A 16523-nucleotide genomic window follows, 5' to 3' on the forward strand; every position below is an offset into this window, starting at 1 on the left:
AAAAGTCTTTGTGGGTTTCTCAGATAATTAATTCAATGTATATGTAAAAGTCAAATGCTTACATTTACACAATGAAATGAAAGAATGGTACCACTGAATAAGGTGTTTATTTGCACTGTCCAGAAAACAACAACAAAATATTTTAGGCAGGCAGATATGTACAACTGACAGCTAGAAGAGTCTTCTACCTAATGAAAGTTAACTTCTCAAAAACCTGCCTCACCTCCCATCTTAACAAATCTCAGACACAAATACTTCTCAAATTTCTTTTTTTCCTTAAGGAAATGCTTCTCTGTGAAAAGGGGAATGCTTGCAGCTACTGCCAGTAAGATGCAAGCTGCTTGTGACTCATTATCTAACTAAACTACTGTCCCCCTGGCCTGTTCATAGTGCAAGGCAGGGAAGAGGGAGAGGAGAAGAGCAAAAGAATCTCTTTCGGCTGAGAATTGCAGGCTTCCTTGCAGGGTCACTGAGTGACTTCTCTCTAGGAGAAGCTGCAGCAAGGATTTTACTGAGCTGAGTATTTGAAAAACTTTGAGGGTCTTGCTGCTCCTCAGTCCTTCCCTTTAGGCAGCTAAAATGGCAAGAAAGACACAATTTTCTTTGCACACTGGGAGCTTTCAGACACAAAATATGTCCCATTACAATCACAGCTCTGCTGTCTACTCATTCTACCTGAAATTTCACAATGCCTTTCCTGCTTGGGCTAGGCTTCATTTTATGGTACTATAAATGTATTATTTCACTTGCAAGTGAGAAAACAGCACTATGTTGTTCTGCTGGGAAACAAGGCGTGGACCAATCCATCCCTGTTCTGCATTTCTGTGGAGTCTGATATGCCTTTGAAAATACGTGACGTTGTGCTTATGGGAAAATCAAAAAGAAAGTAATTCAAAGGACATATACTTATTAAATTGCTGAGAAGCCACTTAAACGCTTCTCTTGCCCAGTACCTGCAGGAGTGGTCTGAATTACCAGCATTGCCAGTATTCTGCCAATGGCATTGATTGCTACATACAAGAATTAGGCAGGACAGTGCTACACTGGACGCTGCGGGGCATTCACAAGGCATAGCATTTTCAAAATTGGGATCTGCAGCCAAGAAAGAATAGTGCGTCCTTTTGCATACCTGCTGTGGGGAAAACGTTAAGAGACACTAGCATCTATTATCAAATCAAATAGAGTTCAGTTCCATTCATGTTATTCCATCCTCAAACCAGGACACCTATGTTATTTAAATGTACTTAAAAGATGAGAAAATTGGTTTTCCAGCACTATGTAAAACTACTTACATGCCCCATTGATTTTTGAGATATACTGAAGGTGCTCTTTCAACAAAGCTGCTCCCAAACTGCTGTACGCATGACAGGATGCTTTTTGTCTACGTCCATTTCTACTTCAGTTTTATAGGGAGTGGGACTACGGCTTCTGTAAACAAACCCTCGAAGTCTGTGGGCAAGTGCCCGGTAAGGCTGGGAGGGGTCTGTAGCAGTGGTGAGTTGGCTGGTACATTTTCCTGTGTTGCTTGGTGAGGAGAAGGTATAATTGCCCTTGTATCAGTAGGTGCTCCTTTCTGTATAAATATTTAAAATTGTAATGAGTCCTGTGCTATTTCCTTTCACCACTAGCTGAACTACTGCACCAACTCCTGCCTGCTTCCAGCAATTATTAAAGTAGCTCTCCTTTGGGAAAAGCAGGAAAAGCTTGGGGGATACATGCGCGGTTGTTACCGCTCCGTCTGTGGTGGCTGGCTATAACCGCCTGCGGCCTGCGCTGCTGAAAGCCTTCCCGGCCCTGCGGGGGCACGGCACCCCTCCGGGCACTGAGGCGAGCCAGGGCCACTCGGGAGCCAGGCCGGGCCGCCCCCGACCCCTTTGAGTGGAGGCTGGGGCAGCATCGACGCTGAGGAGGAGGGACGCTGCCGCTGCCGCCCCCGTCCCTCACTGTCCCCTCACGGTCCCGGCGGGGTCTCAGGGGAGGGCGAGGCGCGAGGGGCGCGGGAGCGAGAGCCCCGCCCCTCGGCACGTGCAAGTCCCGCCTCGCGCCGCGCTGCACCTTTAAAAGGGGGCGGGGGGGGGGGGGGCTGACGGGCAGCGTCACGTGAAGGGGAGGGGCCGGAACCCGCGCTCGCGCCCAGTCGGCTGAGGGAGCGGTGGCGGGTCCCTGCGGCAGCGCGCACCCGCGCTCGGTTCGGGAGCGCGCCCCGGCCCGGTCCTGCCTCCCCCTTCCGTCCCGCTGCGGAGCGGTGGGAGCGCCCCGCTCGCCCTCCCGGTCGCCTTGCTCTCCCGGCGGCGGCGTGCGAGGATGGAGCTCTTCCAAGCTAAGGACCACTACATCCTGCAGAGTGGGGAGCGGGCGCTGTGGTGCAGCCGGAGGGACGGCAGCCTGCAGCTGAGAGCTGGTGAGGGGCTGGGGCCGGCGCCGGGGCGCGCCTCGGTGCCCGCTTCCTGTGTGGGGAAGGGCGGGCCGGCACCCACCCACCCTGCGTGGCTTGGCCGGGGGGCGACGGCCGGGGAGAGGGGCGCTGAGGGGAAGGGCGGGACCCTAAACGCCGCTGAGATTGCCCGGTGGCGAGCCCCGGGTGAGGGTGGCGGGGCTCGGTACGCCGAAGGTCGGCTAGGGAAGGTGGGTGGCCGCCTCTCCCCGCTTGGCCGAGGCGATGCCGGGCCGCCGCCTTCCCGGGGCCGGTTGGGTGCGGGAGGTGCCGCCTGTCCTGGCACCGCTGTCCCAGCGAGGAACCTGCCTCCTCCAGATGGATTTTTTTCTTACACAAAGTGTTTGTTTCTCTGCAAAACACAGTCGGGGAGCCCCTGCCAGTTCCCCGTGCGGAACCCGAATAGTTTATCGTGTTGAAATGCGTCTGGTCACCCTCAGGGGAGCATCACCAAAGGGGAAGGGCCATCTTGTGTTGGTGTCAGCCTTATATAAGTGATGCTTGCCGGTGTTCCCGGTAAATGGTGACTGTGCCCCTTGGAACAAACCTGTCCCTCTCTGACGAGAAACTGAACAGGTGGCTACGCTTGTAAATTGTTCTCAAATTTTTCTAGTGACTGTAGGCAGTGTGGCAATTACAGAGGAGGGCTATGTGTATTAATATCAGGCTGCAAAGAAGGTAATGGGAACAAAAGCTGTAGATAAAGTGAGTTGTGCTAACGGAAATTTCAAAACTGGTAGTTACAATACACTATCTGGGAGGTTAGTCAGTAAAGGTGTCTATAAAATGAAATGCCATCCTTAGAAATTAGCCTGCTCTGAGTAATAGATGTAACTTAGATGTAAAGGACAGTAGTGTTCTTGCTTATAAGTTAAAGAATACGCTAAATATCCAGCTATTTTGCAAAATGTATGGCAGGTTGCACAGATGTTACTTGCAAGTTTCTAAAATTGGGATCCATGTTATGCCAAAAAAGCCAGTCAAGCATGTACATGCCCAGGTTGGCTGAGTACAGTACAGTTCATGAGCTTTTTTAAAAGGCTGGAATAACTTTATATGTAAGCATGAAATACCATTGTTATCTGTGTTTATCCAAAGAACTGCTTTTCGTACTGGTCTTTCTTGTGTTATGTTTTTGTACTTGAGTCATGATAATGCTTTTGTCTTGTCAGTGCAATTTGTTTACATCTCTTAGATAAAATTACTGTCTGTCTCAAGTTAACATGACTTATTCTTGTCCCCCAGCTTCATTTATCTTAGAAAGTCCAGCAGTACTTTGATTTATAAATCATCTTACAAAATACCTGATGTTAAGCTAGCTAACAAGACTACTAGTTATTGACATGCATGTTTTTGTGGGGGGGAAAAAGCCCCTTGGTTTTAGATTTGCTATAGTTATAATCATCTGCATAGGCATAAAAGCTCTCATTTGACCCTGAGTAATAATAAAAGCATGAACTAGTGAACTGCAGTTCTGGAGACTGTTTGAAAGCTTTAATTTTAAAAGCATCAATCACTTGTTTTCATGCAGCCGCTGCTGTGATTTATTTTTTCTTTTCTTGAAGTCTGATAACTTCATGGAGGCTTTGCCAGCGCTCAACAGTTTGTCTGCATACTGTTCAGCAGGATTTTGTCCATAGCTTGCCTTTAAATTTTCAGCTGGTAAACATGTGATCCCTATTGTGTGTGACCTATGGTTTAATGATAGGTAATATGATATTGAAGTCTCTTAGCCTGCTTGAAACTCTTTGATTGTTAGTCATGATTTCCCATCTCAATGTTTGTAGCTTTGTTTTTCCAGCCATGTCTGTGGATCACCTTATTGAAAGCAGGCTCTAGGGCTGTGAAATGAAGTACCTTAGAATGTTGAAAGCAAACCCAAGAAGGAAACAGTTCTCTCAAAAGAAGTATTTCTTGGATCAATAGCTCTTGCTTGTATTAAGACAAAGCTGGATGTCGTCAAGTTTACAATTTTATTGCATTTGACCATTTATAATCAAGGCCACTGACCGGAAATGAGTAAATGGATTACAGTGTGATGAGTCACTGCCATATTAAAAAAACCAAAGTCATAACTTGTGTTCATTGGCATGTTTAATAGTCTATCAAGAGGCTATAGTCTAACTATGTGTCTCTACTTGCTTTTGGAGGCCTTGGTTTTATTCTGTTCCACAGAGGCTCCTCTGAATTAATCTTTACACATTCATGGATTGAAATAGATAATACTGGCAAACCTTGCAAAGTCTTCCTTTATATGATAGGTCTGAATCTAAAGAGCTCATGCTAAACTTTATAATACTCTCCTCCCTTAACCATAAAGGCATGTTCAGAAATTTGCTAATCTTGAAAGCTTTATTTCTGACTTCGTTGAATCATGGAGAGAACAGCTTGAGTTAAAAAAAAGCAAAAAAACTTGGCAAATATTTGTTATAAGCAAAGTCTGAGGATGGCCCTAGTTTGAAGGACACCTGCCTGTGTTTACAAGATGTTTCTGGTTTTTTTTTTTTTTCCCCTCTGAAGTGAAAGCATTAATGAGTTACCTACAGGGAAATCCATGAATCACTTTGGCATCATGGATTTTGTTAGGAATTTAGCTGTCTACAGGGTACTTTTTTCAGTGTAGTGAAAAACCACGTGTTCAACCAAGCTTTAAATACTTTACATTAGATCTTGATCGGGATTTCACTCTTGGTGTACTCTGCTTATGTGCTGCTTGCCTGCTCCTGATTGGTAGTTCTACACAGATTACAAATATCACTCTATTGATGTTGGTATACATGCATGTATATACACATCTAGAAAAGAGCAAGTATTGAAGACACTGAATCCTACTCGCCATTTTCTTATCAACAGAAAAAGGAATGAGATTATTTCATGGAGTAAGAACTTCTGTTATCATTGTGTTGGCCTTCATAATATTCTGGGCAGTTATGTCAGACTAAACAAGATTGGGAATGGTTGCTGCTAGAACCAGTGTAGTAATGTTGGTTCCCACCACCTTGGAGAAAAAAATCTACCAGATAGTTTGTGATACACAGATTGGAATTATTCTAACACAATTTATAGGGACTTCATGCTCAGACTCCATCACCTGTGCTTGTAAGAGTAAGGTGGTGCTAAGATGTGTCTTACCTCTGGAGCTGTGACTAGAGGCAAATGAATATTCATTTGTTTTAAACACTTTAGGAAATCAGTGTTACAGTACTGTTGTGAATCAGCAACTGAAGCAATGCCTCTTAAAATATTTTTCTTTTAATGAGACATGTTATCAAACAGTATTCTCAGAGTATCCAGGGAGACATTTCAGGTTAGGTGTCTTAGTAGTGTGAAATCTTCTCTGAATCATAAATCATAAGGCCAGCTAATATTCTAGCTATATGTGCTTGCCTTACTCCTCAAAGACATTACAGGAGTCATGTAGAAATTGCTTGTTAGAATTCCTGAGCTGCTGTTCATGATTGTAGACTGGAGGAGAAGAGCAGCTCCTTTGTTTGAAGTTTAATGCCTGTGAATGCTCAAGTGAAGGCCTTGGTCTAATGACCAGTGTAAGGAGCAATGCTGCTGATACTAATAGCATCAGTAGGTTTGAAGGCTACAGAGTAGTCCTAAGTATGGTTCTGAGGGATGATGGCCTGAGTGTTATTTCATGTTACTGAATTAAGTATTTCATACAAAACTGACTTCCTGAATTTCAGTAGTATGTCTCGGAAACTGCCTATGTATTGTGGAAAATATGCCAGAGGAGATAGTTATAGCTTTAGAAAAATTCTCTCTGTATTTCAAGTTACTTTATAAAGAACCTCAAGCTTTTTTTTGACACTTTCTTTTTTAGCTGCAACGGTTACCGAACTGTTTCTCACCCTTGCCTGTTCATTCTGTTCCCCCTTTTCCATACCCTTCCTTAGATGTCAGCACAACATACTTGTGGCATATGTGACAAACCAGATGTCAGAACTGATCTGCATTAGCTGCAACCCAGCAAGAATCTATGCTTAAAGAATCTTGAGCAGTTAGTTCCTGTTGCTGCTTGCTCCTTCTCATGAAAGAGAGCAGAGAGGGGTGGGCTGCTGTATGCCCTTCATCTGATTGTTACATACATTAGTCAATTTTGTAGCTTCTGAATGTGAGGCAAGAACTTCAAATGTATTTACCAGAGATAAATTATTTTCTGCTTTCATTAAATAAGATCTACTTTATAATTCCATCCATGATTCTTTTTACAGAGCATAGTAAACCTAAAACTGAGACTTAAATGGGCTGATAGTATGCTACACCCTAATCTGGGGAGAGTTAAACAAATCTTGAGGTGAGAAGTTTCCTGATTACTTTCCTGTTGAGGCTTAGTAGCAGAGCACAAGTTGAATAGGTCTGGAAATGGCCAAACTTGTCCCAACTCAGATGCATAGGTGTCTTGGAATTCCTGTACACACTGAAATGACTTTAGGTTTTAAACAAATATATGAAAAACCTTTTAACCTTGATATGATGTTGCTTTTTATTTTTAAAACCTGAAAGTTGCTTGCTTTGTGAAGAAAAAAAACCAGGAAGCTTCTCCCCCGGAATTAAAATGAATCTGTAATTCGGGTGGATTTCTATGGCTTGTATTTTGCTAGTGGAGGTTAGACTCATCTTTGATCTCTCATGGGTTAGTATTAACTAAATAGTAGTGAATAGGAAATTGCATATTAACTGCAACTAAAATATTTATAACAGAAGGCACTGACAGGTAGCAGCCTTTCAATTTAAGAAGGGGGTCTGCATCTGTATCAGGCTTGTGGTATTTCAGTCTGTGAATACTGTTGTTACTAGGTTCTTTCACAGTTTAACAGTGTGGGTGATATTTCAGCTGTATGTGTAAGGAAACATTCAAACTTAAATGACTTAAGTTTTAAACTGTCTGAACTGTAGTAAAAGGTGACCATTTATTTGATATGCTGTTAGTGTTCTTTCAAAACAACTATTGTAGGTTGGAATGTGATGTTTTTTTTTGGTCTCTAACTGATACTATTAAGCATACAGGACACATCCATGTTGCTGAAGTTATGTTCCAGAAAGCACAGTTAATGCTGTAACTTTTTTTTTTAAGACACTTCCTGAAGGCTTTGGGTGACTTTGAGAAGTGATTTGATGGGCAGCAGGGCCTTTGCTGGTAATTAAAGAGTGAGACTGACAACAAGAAAACACTTTGTCCCGCTTCTCTTCCCAACTGCTGTGTTGCATGGCAGCTGCAACAGGAGCCCCCGGGATGTCAAAGGACTGCAATAACTTCCACTAAGTACCTCCCTTAAACTGTGAGGTTTCTCAGATGGTGGTTTAGAATTTTCTTCTAGAAACAAATTCTTCAGTGCAATGTCAAACAAGTCTTGAATGTGGCTTACACATACACAATATACATATTGAATGTGTATTTCAGAAACTCATTCTGCTAGGGTTATGTATTGAGACTCAGGGCCCAGAGTTTGGCAGACTGTACTTCTTTCCCTCGAATTGCCTCAAAGATTTGAGACTACTGACAAAAGCTTTTTTGTCACTGTTTAGAGGTTTTATGATTCATGTTTAGTGTTATAAAGAACATGAGTTTTTAATGTACATAAAGATTTTTAGAGAATAAGATATAAATTTGGTAACTCTTCGAGCTTAAAGTATTATTGAGAAGCAAAAACTTATGCCCTGTTTTGAGTAATGTAGTAAGTCTTTCTCTCTGATAACATGATAGGGGATAGCAGGCAAGATCATGCTGAGATGCTGAAGTAAATCACATAAGATGCCAGCATTGTGCACATCAAATTCTGAGCCAAATTTAGAAGTATTTGACCTTGCCCAAGAGGTAGTTGAAAAATGTAGATGGCAAATGTGCTGTTCTGTCATTAATTGTTAACTTTCAGTTTGTTTTGTCCCTGTCTGTTTCTCAATTCAGGAAAAATGGCAACTTTCCCACATATGGCTGATGTTTAAGACTTTTCATTATACTGAAGTGTCTTCCAGTAATGCTTAAATGATATACTGCTTGTTGTCCTTTGATTAAATAGTCAGTTTGTTCCCAACAGTTAAAAAAAATAGGGGGAGGGTGGGAATGTACAGTGTGTGTGGCATGAAATCCTTTACTCTCTGTTCCTGAAACACGTGCTGAGTTTTTGAGTGTAACTGCCTTATTTAGTGTTTGAATTGGTTATTCCTAATCCATAATTCTTTTTCTGCTATGAGTTTGATTAGTTGGGCAGTCTGAGAGGAAAGTTAATTACAGTGTGAGAAGAAAAACCTTACCTCGCTTAGACTTGGCTCACCACAGCTATGCCGGTGTTTCTCTCATGGCTCTTAAGAAGCATTAATGTAAGTCAGTTCAGTGATAAATAAACTGCTTTCCATAATCGTGAAATCCTTCTGCTCAATTAATGTTGATATTTAAATCTTTTGAGGATGGGATAGCTTTCTTGCATGCTCTTTTGAGTATAGCTGTAACTGTTGAGCAAACTCTTTAAACAGTGTATCTTCAGAATGAGTGAATGTGGTGTTTAAACTGTCAGATTTGTAAGTAGGTTTGAATAAAACCTTTCTCCTGCCTTTTTGATAATTTCCCTCTTACCAAGTAAGTAGGAGTAAAAAGAAAAAAAAATACAGACAACCTACTGCTTTCCTAGTTTTGAGGATATACCCACAAACAACTTGAGCTTTGTTGAAATACCAGCTGAAAACGGGAATGTGCATTGGTCTGTAATAATATTAATTAGTACAGTGTTGTTACTTTTGGAAGGATAAAAGATATTTCCTTACCCGTGTTGCTTCTATCTGACACAAAGTATGTGTCTACTAGTAGAGTTCAGCAGGGTAGAAGAATAAAGGGAAATTTTAAAGTAAAAAAAAAAAACCCAAACCTACTGAGCTTAGATGGCTTAGTGCCTATTCACATTTTAGGGGTCACTGCTGGTCACTTAACTGAAGGGTATTTACAGGTTTTTGGAATGGGTGAGGAGGCACTTCTAATTTCAAGTGGTTGAAATGTGTTTAACAGCTTGTTGCACATATTTAGCCACCTATGGCAGTGGTCTCTAAAGTGGTGTGTCAGAAAAAATATTTTATACCATTAATAAAGATAAAAGAAACACTATTTTAAAACTATTTATCTCATCCATTTAAAACTTCTACTTTTGTGTTTTATAATATATACAATATTAGTACAGTAGAACATGTGTATAGTTTATAAATATACATATATTCGGGGTGCATGCTAAATTATTTTTGGTGGTACATAATCAAAAAAGTTTGGAGACCGCTGATCTACAGGGTTAAATTCTGTTTGGAGGGAAGATGTTTCACCTGGTAACAACAGTGGGTACAGGAGTTCCTTGTGCAGTTACTTGTAATACTGGATACTCTCCAAACGACTGAATATTTTCCATGTGTTTTTAAGTTTCCTGAGCAATGCCTGGTGACTCAGGGGATTTTATAACTGCAACAGAATACAAAGAAGTGCTTTTTATCAAAATGAGTAGTAAGGATTCATTTTTTTGTTAGGCATTTTCTCTGCGACTTGCATCCTGCTTCTGCAGCAATAATACAAGCTTCTATTGTATACCCCAACTGCTTTAAATCTGTCAGTATACAGCCTGAATTGCACTTGAACTGTTCCTGTTCATCTAGTCTAATTTAAATACCGAAGGGAAGTGTCCAAAGAAACTAAATCACTGTTTCATTTTCCTAGACTCAAGTGAGTAGGTGTGTACTTTGTAGTGTGCTGTGCTTCTACAGTTGAGACAGGCACTCTGTAAGAAACTTGCCTTGAATTACTGTTTGGAAAACATGTGTCTCCTCGTTGGAGGATAAGCAGGCTTTCTAGCAAGGCTGTAAGGTGTAGTGGGAATGAGAAGACTAGCTGGGATTTTTCCGAAATCCTCCTAGCGTAGCCCAGCTGGAGGCTTCTTAAGGTGGGTGTGCATGTGGTAGGCAGATGTGGAGTAGTGGTGATTTCACTTTAAAGCATTTAAATTCTAAGTGGATTGAGGGCTCTCAAGACTAACGCAGACAGTGCAAGTTGTACAAATGACAAATTAAAAATAATTAAAACAGGTGATTAGCTGAAGGAATAACTTTTTTGAAGTTAATGCTTCATGGCAATTAAGAGCTTTTACTTGCAATACTGAATGTCTTAATACTCTTCCATCTTTCTGCAATTATAGTAGCTTAAAAATAAATTCAGAAAACTTGTGCTGAAAGGAAAACTTAGTTAGCCTGAGTTTGTTTGCAAAGTAGTACTTTATTTCCTATAAGACAAAGAAGTTAAAGTTTATAGTCTGAAATCTTCCCCGTTTAATTTGTAATGTCTTAATCCTGGCTAATATTTCAGAACACTATTCAAAGATGAACTGGAACTCGGAATCAGACTTCCATTTGAAAAATCACAGAGGTCATAAAGGTCAAATTATGCTAATAATAAAGTCTTGTAGTTGTCTTTGATCTAAAGCAGCCACAATGTAAAGAAAAAAATCTCAAATCTATTTAAAAATAGTATTGAACTTTAGAAAAAAGTTAACACTTTAGGTGTCAAATGTTACATTATCAGAGCTGAAGGATTTACTTTGGCTATTTATGGTGAGTTAATCAGCTTTTACTTTATATATATAAATGTCTATTGCTTGTGATGAGAATTGCTACTCTCTTAGGCTATGGAAAGAATTTTTGAGAAACAGCATGCGTTTATATCTGTTTTTATATGCTTACATATAAACTGAGTTTGAAGTTCAGTGATGCTTTGTATGTTTTTTTATACTGAGTACACTGACAGGAAATACTTTCTAGCCAAGGTCTGTTTCTGAAAGCCAGCGAAGTTCGAGGAAGGTAAGAGGAGCATACTCCCTTAATTACAGCAAGATTGAAAGTTATAACTATAGCAGCAGCTTGGTAGTAAGGGCTGGATTCAAGTGACTACAAATGAAATCTTTTTTCCTCCCCAAAGGAAGCTGATAGCCCACCTGCTTAAACTCTTCAGACTTGCCTACAGTCATTCACTGTTGAGCAAGTGGCTTATCCCAAAGCAGTGGTTTGTTTTCTTATCAGAATTTGTGCCTGACCCGGAATCAACTCTGCTGGTGTTAGACTGGAGAAAGAGCTAGAAAGCTGTCTTGGCTTTTGATGCTCTTCCAAGTTGTTTTTTTGTCACCTTTTCAGGGTTATCTTTGTGTAAACAAAGAATTAAAGAAATTTGTCTGGCACTGCATGGCCCTGCATCACTGCTGGTGAGCTCTGAGGGGTGGTGGTGGAAGTAATCACATCAAAGCTGGTTCTGTTCAGAATTTGTGACGGAAGTTCTATTGTGCTGTGACTACAATGCTGATGCAATCACTGTGAATGGTAAACCTATTGTCAGTGGTTGTTAATCTCTGACAGGAATCAGCAAAAAGAGGCAACGCTTATTTCAATAGCTTGAATTTAGTTAGTGGGATAAGGGAAAGAATAAGCTATTTTGTACTTTGGGATGGAAACTAGGTAAGCAAGTACATACCTAAAAGTATTAAGGGCATGTGTTAAGGCCTATCGAACCCTGGCAATTCTCTCAAAATATACTGAGGACACCAGAGAACTCCCCAAGTCAGGGAAGATCTTCCATGGGGCTCAGTTCACTGCTCATAGTGACTCTTTGTACGCAGCTTTCTGCTTTGAAGGACAATTACTATTTTGACAGTGCTCATTATCACCAGCACAATACTGTAAGAAATCTGTTTCAACAACATAACGTTGCAGTTTCAAGGTTGATAAGTCTTTATTCCTGGCTGCGCGAGTTTCAAGAGATCACTAGACTACTGGTATGACATCTATAGGAAGATAAATTTATGTGGGGAAACAAGAGTAACTGTATTGATAAATTGGATTTCACCTTATATCTCAAAGCATTCAGTCTGGTTTGGGATTAGAGAAAAGTCCAGTGTTTTGTTTGATAGAGCCTTGTGGCAGTTAATTCTTATTGATAAGGCATTTCTTTAAAAAATGAAAAAAAAAATCAAACTTGCCTTGTGTTGTTTCAGCAGTCAGAAGTGTGGCCACATGTCTCTTATGTATGCTATCTGAAAACTTTTAACGGTGGATTTCCAGTTTTGTTTTGTACAGTTACTTTCCCCCTTGGCTTTAAAAAGATGTAAATACCTTCTGTAACATTTATTACTGTCCACCAACTTAGCTGCCTCTTACATTCTGCTATATTTTACAATTAAAGACTAGTCTCCTGCAGGCTTGCAGTTAACTTTCTTGGATCTTTGTATATTTAAAATTGTTACATAAGCAAAGATTAAGTAGTTATAACTTTCAAAGACACAAGATGGTGGCTGAAGATAGCTGCTGCCAGAATTGCGAGACAGACTAAATGACTGTGAGCAAACAGTCTCAAACAATTTTACAGTATTGAACAGCAGTTGGAGACAGCTTCTTCCAAAACAGGGTAAATGGGACTGCACTTACCATGAAAGCCCGTATCCTTGGGGGGTGGGGAGGACTATAGTTAAACCTTTTAATTTGGTTTATCCATCTTGCATTTCCAGAGCGTACTCTTCAAGAGCAGAAGGTTCATATGGGTATTTACTGTAGTGATATTTATTTAGCACGATTGGGTGTTGGCTCTGAGTTGAGATATGGCTGTCACACAGGAAATTGAGCTATAACGAGTTGTGAAGTTCTAATCAGGTCAGAACCAGATGCAGTTTACTTAGCTAAAACAACTTGCTTGCTTCTATGCTGCACAATACTTTCCTATAGAAAGTTCTCTAGAAATAGTATCACAAGATTGTTTTTTTTCTTACGCTATCAGCAAAGAACGTCAGTGTGATTCCATAATTAGTGTTTTTTTTCACAGCCTACAGGCATTCCTCCTGTAAGACTTCTTCACATACAGGTTTTCTTGGACATTGGAAAAAAAAAAGTTAATCTCCTCAAATGTTGCTAAATATGTATGTGTTGCTTTTTTTTTTCTGTGCTGTGCCTTCGCCAAGGAAAAGTTTCTTGAAACAGTCAGCCTTCACTATTGGTAGCTCGATAATCACACTTACCTCAAGAGCCAGTGCTGCCCAGCTTGTAGATCTGTATTTGCTGTCTTTAAACAGCAAATTAAAGTGTAGTGTGCATTTAACTCTAAATGCATTCTCTTTTTTCCAAAGCTTGTCTATACTATAAGTGAACGTAGGAGTCAAAGTCTAGAGCCAGTTCTCATTGTGTCTCTGTGCTATTAGAGAGTATTCCTGTAGGAGTCTTGGGCGCTGTGTGATTCATGTTTAGGGCTGCGTATCTGAGTAACCCGCAAAACTAATAGTACAGCTACGTAAGACCCACATGTCCTACAGTCCCTGATACCAATTTCCTTATGTCCTTTTACAGGCAAGTCTAAACTATTGTTTCCTTATCTGTAATTAAAACAATCCTTTTCTTGTGTTTTTTTTTTCCTCTTGTAAGCTACTAGAAGAAAACCTCACTTACTATCCAGAGCTTTCTACTAATATCTCTTGTCGTAGCAGGAGATCAGTGGTTTAATAATACTTGGATGGTATTCTAGATTATTGGGTTTGTAGTAGCTATGATAAACCTTCAGTGGTTTGGTTCTTCAAATGCCTCCTGTGCCTAGTGGGTTTTTTTTGGCTGCTTGATGTATCTGGCTGGTTTCTAGTGCTCTCAAAGGAATATGAATGTGGCAGTCGGTTGCAAAGATAGCAAAAAAAGTAGATGAAGTCTGAGATGAATCAGCTGTAGAAAATTCCCAGGCGTGAAAACAAGATTCTGTGAATGTGTGGGTGAACTAGGAAAGAAGGGAGAAGACTTGGGAGTGAGGAAAGCTGTCTGTGTTCCTCTTTCCTGTGAGTTTGATAGTGCAGATTTTCCACTCAGCATACAAATGCTCTTGCATGTTATGTGGACTGTAACTTAGGTCAGGCTGTTGTAGAACTTGTGTTGTATCAGCACAACATATGGATACAAGATGAGTTTAGGTACTTCAAGGTTAGAGGGTAAATCAAACCGTTCACACCGTTATAGCCACTGTCACTTATTTCCTGGTACTCCTCTACCTGTATTAGTCTCCTTAAGAACTTCATTTAGTTGTACCGTGATTCATACTAGGTTCTGTACAGACCAAGTAGCTGCCTGTAGCACTCCTGCAGTGAGACGGGAAGGTTCTCTGCAGATACAGTCCATTAAATGGTACAGCCTGGTTACAAACATTAGTTGTAGCTCTGTACTGCCTCCTGCAAAGATAGCTTTAAATTCTGCTACTGTGTTGTGGTGTGGGCTGGGCTGGCCATCAAAACCTTTTTAGTTCTTTCTTGTCTGCTTATATAAAAGCACATGTGATATATTCTGTTTAAATGAGTTCAATTTAGATCTATCCTGGCTTAAACCATTTCTGTTTTATCTTATGTGATTGCTTATATTTAATGACGAAATTAGCTGAGTCTTGTTTCTTATTAAATATTATGCTGAAAGCTAAGAGTAAATGTGCATTCTTAGAATAGCAAAGTTCAAATTACAAATGTGTCTAAACGACACAGTGTTTAAAAGTAAGTACATTAAAAATATCAGGCTACCAGTTGTCACCTGCAGATCTTAGACTTCCAAGAAGAAACGAAGGTCTTGTAAATAAAGTGTGTGTAGGTGGATGATTGTAGTCTTCTGTATCTTAAGATACCGTGTGAGTTTGTTCTTTCAAATGTTTGTCTGCTTACACTGGGAGCTAAGATTTTAATTTGTCTGGATGATAAAATTGGAGAAAGTCTTCCACCCTGGAACCAAGTGAGTTTTGGTAGATAATAACAAACTTGTCCTTCTTGGTATAGAAAAACCTTCTCTCCTACACAGATATTAGTTGCTTTTAGTGGTTTCTCTTCACTTAAGATTTGACTTCTGAAACCTTTTTTTTCCCCAGAGTCTTAAACTTCTGAACAGGTACTACACCACTGTTAGAAGCTCTTACTGAATATCTGCAGTGGGGGATACTTCTCATGTTTATATTATAATACTGACTTGCATCAAGTGATGGCTTGAATGCATGTTGAGAGGGGTACCCTTCACAGATTACAAAGTTGATAGTGTTGCCTTCCTGCTTTCTTTTCTACTTCCTATGTGGTTCACTGTAATCTCTAACAGTAGGAGAACTAGAAACCTAAAACTTATTTGTGTGCTTCAGTATTCCATGTAGTTGTGGGAGTGCTTTAACAAAAGAGGAAGTACGTGTGCATGTATATAGAAATAGAATGTGGAACTAATAGTAACTGGATAGGTATGGGAGAGAGCTGTGACTAAAAGTTAACATCTGCTAGGTTTTTGAAGCTACACTCTTAACTTAATGAATGACCTGTATTCAATTTCACTATAGCCATGTAAAACTTCAGTTAAGTGACAAATTCTAATGGATGTCAGAAGAATTAAGCCTCCATTAAACTGAGTTACTGTAGCCCAAAACAATTTTTCTGAAATTTCTGGGAAAGACATGGGGTAGGGCTTTAAATTAGAAATTTAGTAATTTGGTCATAGCTACTTGGTAGCAAGCAAAAATTGAACGGCATAGGTATCTCACTGCAGGAATTGTGGTGTATTTTCTACCCTCTAAGGTGGGTAAGTGGGAGAGAATGAACATCACTGGATTAATTGTTCTGTTGAGTTTACTTAAAAATAACCAAACAAACCATGGGCTTTGTTCTCCTTTGCAGCCACTGATCTTCTTTTGGCTTGGAATCCCATTTGTCTGGGTCTGGTTGAGGGAGTCATTGGTAAAGTTCAGCTTCATACAGGTATGTGGTGCTTTTGGTTTTTCTTTTTACTGCTAATGCACTTTGTTTTAAAGGCAGCGATGCTACAAATAATACTGTGTAGTGTTCTTTTTAATGGAGGTGTACTCCCCAAATATGTGAACTTGTTGAAGTGATTGCATTATAGCTGCAGATGCAAATTCCCTGTACTTTACAGTGTATGTATTCTGGTTTGTCACTGTCTTGTAAAAATAGAGAACTGCATTCAAAAAGAGTAAAAATTTGTTTGAAGTTCTATCTGAGGCTCTGTGTGAGATGCATAAAATTCTTGCACCTCTTTGAATAATCCTTTCAAGTAGTTTTTTGTTGTTCTC

The 16523-nt window shown here is 40.2% G+C and overlaps 1 protein-coding gene across 2 annotated transcripts in view; it reads left to right on the forward strand.

The window, feature by feature from the left end:
* Positions 1–16523, forward strand: part of INPP5F (inositol polyphosphate-5-phosphatase F) — a 52083-nt gene that overhangs the window by 5967 nt on the left and 29593 nt on the right. The window contains exons 1-2 of one of the 2 annotated variants that reach the window (XM_054206416.1): positions 2145–2401; positions 16111–16191. In XM_054206416.1, coding sequence (XP_054062391.1) covers positions 2305–2401; positions 16111–16191 — 178 coding nt within the window. In that variant the 5' untranslated portion in view covers positions 2145–2304. Of the gene's footprint in view, positions 1–2144; positions 2402–16110; positions 16192–16523 lie in introns of those variants that run through there. The other variant, XM_054206417.1, reaches the window with a different exon arrangement.

This window comes from Rissa tridactyla, chromosome 6 (assembly GCF_028500815.1).
Source record: "Rissa tridactyla isolate bRisTri1 chromosome 6, bRisTri1.patW.cur.20221130, whole genome shotgun sequence".
Classification (NCBI taxonomy): Eukaryota; Metazoa; Chordata; class Aves; order Charadriiformes; family Laridae; genus Rissa; species Rissa tridactyla.